The 7,933-nt window shown below is 39.7% G+C and overlaps 1 protein-coding gene across 1 annotated transcript; it reads right to left on the minus strand.

The window, feature by feature from the left end:
* Positions 1 to 1,536: 1,536 nt before the first annotated feature.
* acot13 (acyl-CoA thioesterase 13) lies at positions 1,537 to 5,577 on the minus strand. The gene is made up of 3 exons (XM_006635712.3): positions 5,422 to 5,577; positions 4,407 to 4,591; positions 1,537 to 1,953 (listed from the first exon to the last, which is right to left on the minus strand). The coding sequence occupies exons 1-3, from the start codon at positions 5,503 to 5,505 to the stop codon at positions 1,797 to 1,799; spliced, it is 426 nt and encodes a 141-aa protein (XP_006635775.1). The 5' UTR covers positions 5,506 to 5,577; the 3' UTR covers positions 1,537 to 1,796.
* Between the last annotated feature and the right edge of the window lie 2,356 nt (positions 5,578 to 7,933).

Here is a 7,933-nt window from a genome sequence, read left to right on the forward strand (position 1 = left end):
AAAGTATAGAAGATAACTTGCTGGGGAGCAGGTACAAGTAAACTGAATGGAAATAATCCCGAGTTGGCAAGAATGCTGATATTTGATATTGAGTGTATTTTCAGCAGTGTTGCCAACTTTTAGTCTGTTTTTTTTTTTATCTCGGAAGCTAAGCTAGGGTGTCGGTATTGGTCATGATACATGTAAGTAAAATAAGGTTGCTGGTTGAGTGGGTTATTTTGTCCTTAGCCATGAAAAATCCCATGTTCTTAAGAAGGTGGCCTGACTGTTCAAACCCAGGTTGGAGTTTAATCTGTTTTACATAAAGATTCCTTTAATTCAATTAGTGAAGCTATTTCTCACTTCTCATTAATAACTTCCAAACATCTTGTAGATGGATGCTGCCTTTAAGTGATGGAGTGGACCCCCCCTGTATATAAAGCATTTTGGGATCCTTAGGGTGGAAAGTGCTATAAAAATGCAACTTAAAGTTTTTACAAACTCTTTAAAGTAATTTCCCACTTATTTTTAATGAAGCCATGTCTTGGAATACTTTCACCCTATTTTAAACATCAAAATACAGATCAGTCTTAGACTGCGTATTTTCACCTGCAAAGGTTAAAGTTGCACCTTCTTAGTTGCATCTGTAAGTTTGCTGTATTCATAGAAATGTCATGCAGATGGATAATTGTAGGGAAGTGTGGATTTTTCCATCACATCTCAGTACAGAATGCATGTACAGCTACCACTGTGACTAACAAATTCTATGATACACATATAAGAATACGTGGGAAGGTCTAGTTTTTGACCAAATCTGCATTCAGTGAATTAGAGACAACTAGTGTAACCTTGGCTCGCAGTGCAACAATGAGTATTCTTCTATCCAAAAGCACTTGTGATTTTCCAGTATGTCAGATCAGAGGTGCACCCAAGTCCTACCAATTCACTGGGGTTTAAGTGCAATAAACCAGATAGAGATCTACTGCACATTGATGAAGACATGATCGTATTTTCTATTAGTCTGATGAAGTGCTAGTTTTTGTTTTATAATCCAGGTTGATTAACAAGTGGATATTGGATGGCACAAAGATTGTAAAGAAAACATATCTTGTGAACATCTTTGTTCATGCAATATGAATTGTAGCTCATAGTACAAACATTTTTAAAAGTTTATTATTCCATGCCCTTTACTAAAGATTCACTTAGTTCTTCAGAAGGGGTTCATACAAGGGGCCTCCAGAGTGATGCAATCAGTAAAGATGCTTGTCTGAGTCATGTCACTAGCTGACTGTGATCAGGATTCCACAAGAACCAGAGCACAATTAACCTAGTGCCTCCCTGAGGTTGTCCGGGAACTCTCGTCTCTCGGTGATTCCTGTGACCCCACAAGAGATTGCAGGTACGCTATACTACTGATGATGGACTTGTGGAATGGAGCTCTTAAAACACAAATGGGTCAACAGTATGCCTAAGCTCCTGCATGAGATTCGTTACTGTGAACCGAGTCTTGAAAAACAATTGGTCATGCCAAAGTGGGTGAGTTTAACAAAACAATAATTTGTAATTATTAAAAGAGAGAACACACAAGTAACTTTTATTTCTGTTCACCTTGAGTATTTAAAAGTATATGAGCAAATGCTTCTAAAAGACACCTATTATACAAGATGCAAAGACCAATAACTTACATTAGAAGTGTGAAGATAAAGGCATAGTTGCCACAAACACTTTGATCACCAGTGGCATTTGTGCCAGGTAATAGATACAGTTTTTCTTAGATTTTCTACACCATTCAGAAGTGTACAGTCTTCTGGTCTTGTTCAGCCACCAAGATGCTTGGTGTGTCTTCCCTGAGCAATGAGCTTTCCTGTTTCTTTGTTTGTGATATCTACAGTTGCAAATGCCAAGGTCCGTCCTTGCTTCAAAACCTGGGCAGTGATAAGGACATCCTCTCCCAATTTTGCAGTGTTCATATACCTAATCATTAAAGCAAAAAAGTGTTATTAATTGCTATGCTAAAGATGAAACATAATTGCCACAATCTACGCTGTTATCCTGTAGCTGATAAATATGGTCATTCTAGAAGAATTTTCCAAATACGGTAATATTGTACAGTTATTTTTTTTCTGAGCAGAAACCCAGCCACAATATCTGTAGTGTGTATGCTGATTAATGGTTCCATTTAGTTCATGCTATGAGCCTCACCAACCCCACAAACCTCACTCTTTCTGTCCTCAGATTTTAATACGGCTATGGGATAACAGTTAAACAATATATTATTTCTATGAGTGTGATGTACAGCCACGTAAAAAAGAAAGTACACCCTCTTTCAATTCAATGGTTTTACATATCAGGGCATACATAACAATCGTCTGGTCCTCACCAGCTATAACTAGACAAATCCAACCTCAGATAACAGACAACACATAACAGATTTCACTATTATTTACTCAAAACAAAAAGTAAGCCAAAATGCAGAAACCATGTGGGAAAAAATAAGTACACCCTTACTGCTTCCATAGGAATTATGAAGGTAATTAGCAGTCAGGTGCTGCTAATCAAATGCACTTGATTAGTTGATCATCAGGAAGTGTGACCACCTCTATAAAAGCAGAACGTTTGGCAGTCTGATGGTCTGGAGCACTCAGGTGTGTGTTAACACCATGCCAAGGAGAAACATCAGCAATGAACTCAGAGAAGCAATTGTTGCTGCTCATCAATCTGGGAAGGGTTATAAGGCCATTTCCAAACAATCTGAAATCCATCCTTCTACAGTGAGAAGGATTACTTACAAATGGAGAACATCCAAGACAGTTGCCAATCTTCCCAGGAGTGGGCGTCCCAGCAAATTCACCCAAAGGTTAGATGGTATAATGCTCAGAGAAAACGCAAGGAACCCAGGAGCTACATCTAGGGATCTACAGACCTTTGTTAACAAGTTAAAAGTTAAAGTTAATGACAATGGTATCAGAAAAAGACTGAACAAGTATGACTTTCATGGAATGATAGCCAGGAGAAATCCCCTTCTCTCCAAAAAGAACATGACGGCAGAGTTTAGGTTTGCAAAGTTGCATCTGAACAAACCACAAGATTTCTGGAACAATGTCCTTTGGCCCGATGAGACCAAAGTGGAGATGTTTGGTCATTATGCACAATGCCATGTTTTGTTAAAACCGAACAGCATATCACCACAAACACCTCATAAGAACTGTCAAGCATGGTGGTGGAGGGATGATAATTTGGGCTTATTTTGCAGCCACAGGACCTGGGCACCTGGGCACCTTGCAGTCATCGAGTCAACCATGAACTCCTCTTTATTCCAAAGTATTCTAGAGTAGAATGTGAGGCCATCTGTCCGACAGCTAAAGCTTGGCTAAAATTGGGTCATGCAACAGGACAATGTTCCCAAACACACAAGCAAATCTACAACTGAATGGCTGAAAAAGAAAAGAATCAAGGTGTTGGAATGGCCAAGTCAAAGTCCAGACCTTAAGTCCACTGAGTTGCTGTTGCGGGGCCTTAAGAGAGCTGTGCATAAATGAATGCCCTCAAACATCAATGAACTGCAGCAATGTTGTAAAGAATCCTCCAAAACGATGTGAGAGACTGTTACAGAAAATGATTACTTCAAGTTATTACTGCTAAACGTGGTTCTACAAGCTACTGAATCATGCGGTGTACTTAGTTTTTCACACATGGCTTCTGCATGTTGTTTTTTTTTGTTAAATAATGACATAGTGGAATCTGTTATGTGTTGTTCATCACCTGAGGTTAGATTTATCTAATTTTAGGACCTGGTAAGGACCAGATGATTTTTTGTTATGTCCTGATGTATAAAACCATAGAATTGAAAGAGGGTGTACTTCTTTTTTCACATCACCTTAGCTGTTTTCCAGTGCTTTGACATTGGCTTTTGAGGTAAAAGTCACTAGGACTAAAAATCTGCTTTTGTACTTGACCAATATAGCTGAATGGATGCCAAAAGGAAGGCAAGAGAGAGATAATTTTCACACAATGGGTAACTTTACTATTGACCGTAGTGCTTTTGGGTCTGAACATTTCCACTCTTCAGCAAGTTTGATGGAGTCCAAAACTTTTTTTAAAATACCATAAATGTAAAGGAGATGCCTGAACCATATTCATTCAATGAGAATGATTCCCAGTATAACAGGTAGTGGCTATGACATTATAAATAAATAGAACATAATTATGAGCTTATTGATATCCTTTCAATTGCAGTTTAATGGTTACTTTGAGAGTTTAGAGGTAACAGGTCTCTTCTACAGTTTTTAAGGAATTGTAATGATATTTTAAAGGACTGAACGCCAAGGAGGCAGAGAGCTGCGAGGACAAAGGTGCCGTTTAATCATTTTTAATGAATGCGTCTGTTTCAGTTGTAGAAGTAAAAACTTGAGGAGTAACAGACTCACGTGATGTTCATGTCTACGCTGACGCCGGGCTCCGCTCTCTCAGTATAAAGCAGGGCCGTAGTGGAAACTATATCCACCAAAGTGGCAGTCAGCCCCCCGTGCAGAGTGCCCCCGCGGTTCGTGTGCTCCTCTTCCACTTTCATCTCACACACCACTTTCCCCGGGCAGGCAGACACGAGGTGCATCTGTACCAACAACACCACATCACACACCAGACCGGAGCGATCAGGGCAAACTAGTAGAAAGATTTTCTGGTGCTTGTACTTTAGAAATAGCAAAAATGCTAAAACATTTGGAAGAAACAATCTGTTAAGTTATTAACAGTATTTTTCATTAGATTCTGGAATTTTAATATTTTAATAATGTAACGCAACGGGGGCTCAGGCGGGCGCCCTTGCCGCATCTGGTCGGCCCCTGCACCGTCCGGGGCACGAACCCAGGACTTCAGCGTCTCTCTGCAGCGACCTAGCCCCGTGAGCTAAAGAGAGATCTCTCAACGGCCCACCCAGTAGCTGTAGTCCTGCTATCACAGGGAAGGGCGGTGACGTCACCTGCTCTGGTACGCCGGCTCTTACACACAGTGCTTGTCGGAAGTAAGCGTTACAATAAGTTAACCTTATTTCTATGCGCATTAAAATCGTGCTCCTTGACGGAGCGGAAAAACCTGGTTGTTTACATTCAAGTTTTTTAGGCGTGTATACATTATTAAAGTTGATAACTTTTGTAATGTTTGTGGGCAAAATGAAAAGCAAAACGAAACTCTTCCTCAATCTTGTGTCTATCTGATGACTCCCTAACCACTAACATGATTTTGTTATAGTACTAAAATGATACCTAAACAAATCTAGTAAATACGAGCTGACGGTGTCTGAAAATACCTGTAAATATTTAGGCTTGTCCCGCAAACTGCAACTAAAACGCACCACAATGAGAGGACACCGACATTAAAATCCTAAATGGCAGCATTTGTAGTTACCAGGACAAGCAGCTGCAAACGCCTTAGAATTCCACTTACCTTCCTTAAAACTCGATCAAATCCCGGACCATCAATCATAGCTCTCATTAACTGTTTTAAAGAATTTAATGACGAAGAACCCATCACTCAATGTCAAACACTCAGAATAAGCGCCCTTTCTCAGTAGCATGAAGCTGGCTACATTAAGTGACGCTGGCTTGGCAGCACCTTTCAAAATAAAAGTCCCCTAAACCTGCCTCATAAAAAATAATCCTGGACCAGTTAAAGTCACATTTATAGCACAACAAAAATGTGTACATCCTCAAAGCTAGATGGAATGTGATAAATAGACCCACAGGTAATAGGAAATTGCCGTTTTTCAATAATGTATGTGCTTTCTTGCAATCGTACTGGTGTTTTTATATCACTTCCTCCTTGCAAATTGACAGAGCTGTGCACTGCTAGACAGCAAAACGTCTCATTGCTGACCAAAAAAATTGTGCCTCTCCAAAAGTAGTTCAAATCTATTCTACAGACCCACAGCTAATACAAAATCACCATGATTTTCTTAGATAAGTGTCTGCCAAAACTGCTGGGGTTTATAGAGCACCTCCCATTCCCAGACTGGGACCATGCAGTGATGGGCAGGGAGTGGTCTCACTCCCCTCCTGACCAAACAAACATTTGTGCCTCTTCAGAAATACCTCAAATCTATTCTACAGACCCACAGCTAATAGAAAATCACCTTGATTTTGTCACATAAGTGTCTCTTTCAAAACTGCTGGGGTTGATAAGATCACCTGCTGTTCCCAGACTGGGACCATGCAGTGATGGACAGGGAGTGGGCTCATTCCCCTCCCGACCAAACAAACATTTATGCCTCTCCAAAAGTGACTCAGATCTGTTCCACAGACCTTCAGCTAATAGTATATAACCATGGTTTTGCCAGATGAGCGTCCTTTGCAAATGTTGACGGGGTTTATAGGGGCCTTTTAGCGGTGGATACTAGATTTTTCTCGAAGGACATGTTATCACAATGTGGGCATTGTTAACACTTCACCGGTGGATCATCCTTTCTGGTTTGAAATAAAGTGTCTATTTCACACATTTTTCCTTACTGTCTATGGGATAATTGTTTTTTTTTTTGGGGGGGGGGGGGGGATGAAAGACATACTATCAAACTTCAGTATTCTGCTTTATTAAATTTATTAGAGTGTATAGAAACAGCCAAAATATTGAATAGACCTTCAATGGTGATGTGTCTTTCCTAGGAAAGTGGCTCTGCCACAGACATGGTATGGAGCCTTTTTGATTTGATTCGGTAATGTGGAAACAATGACTCACATGTTACCCAAGTACCAGTAGATAATTGATTCCCCCCATGTGTTGCGATAGACTGGAAAGTAAAGATGCCTTGCAGGTGTTCTGTATCAAAACACTACAGATTTTTTCTTAAATCAGATCAGCTTTTATTATTTTGAGTGTAGAACTACTCAGATAGCATTCCAATGCTGCTTCAGCTATCTGGCCTATTATCCTTTGGACACAGAAATTCTGCACAGCACGGGGGGAGGAAAAACCTCACTTAACTGCAAGAGAACCTCCAGGAGTCCATGGCTTGGGAGTCCAATTCTGGATCATTGATATTTCGCGAGAAATTCTCTAATATTAGATTCTTTGTCAATTTTACCTGGTTTGGCATCTATGGGTATTTTTGGAAATCTGAATAGCTTTAGATCCCTGAAGGGTATTGTTACAGGTAACGCTGTCTGTTTCTTTGTCACTGATTGCAAGCTATTCAAAGACTCTTTCAGTGCCTTTTTATTATGCAGTAGAGTTGATATGTAACTGTTCAGTGTCTCCAGGTTTTTGTTGTATTTCATGAGTATTGTCATTCTCAACTGTGAGTACATGGTTTGACCAACATATGTCTCTGTCTGATATCTCATTTATTTATAGAAAACAAAGGCAACATTAGTTTAGTCTATGCTATGTGTTGGTTGTGTTTGATCATTTGCTTTAATTCTAAATTTCTGTCCAATGCATGAAAGTACCGCCCAATTATGTCCACCTGTGCTTAAAGAGTTTCCTTCATGGCATATTGTTGATTTAATAGTACATTGCACTTTACCAACACCTTCCAATTCCAACTGCAGTTCGCAGAGGAATGTGCTCTGGGAATCTGAATCACAATAGTTTGTGGACAAGAGCTAAATCGTTGCTTCCAGACCACTGATTGCTTACAGTTTGAGCAATTCTGTGTGACTATGTTCTCTAGCAAAGACTTGTGTATGAGGGTCGATAAACTCATGAAAAAATCAGCTATCTGTGCAACCAAAAAGTGACTGACTTCAAACTACAGTTCTAGCAAACGTCTACATGGGAAGTAATAAAGGTACTATTTATTTGGCCACAAACAACCCAGGATATAAGGGGAATTATTAAATTGGCTGGGTCAATTTCTCTCTTGAAATCTATTGAAGATATCACTTCGCATATCTCATCTGTTGATGGGAGGTTTGACCAAATTCAGTTAACAGCCAGGCATAATCTTAAAACCTTTAGAATAGAA

This window comes from Lepisosteus oculatus, chromosome 10, assembly GCF_040954835.1.
Source record: "Lepisosteus oculatus isolate fLepOcu1 chromosome 10, fLepOcu1.hap2, whole genome shotgun sequence".
Lineage (NCBI taxonomy): Eukaryota > Metazoa > Chordata > Actinopteri > Semionotiformes > Lepisosteidae > Lepisosteus > Lepisosteus oculatus.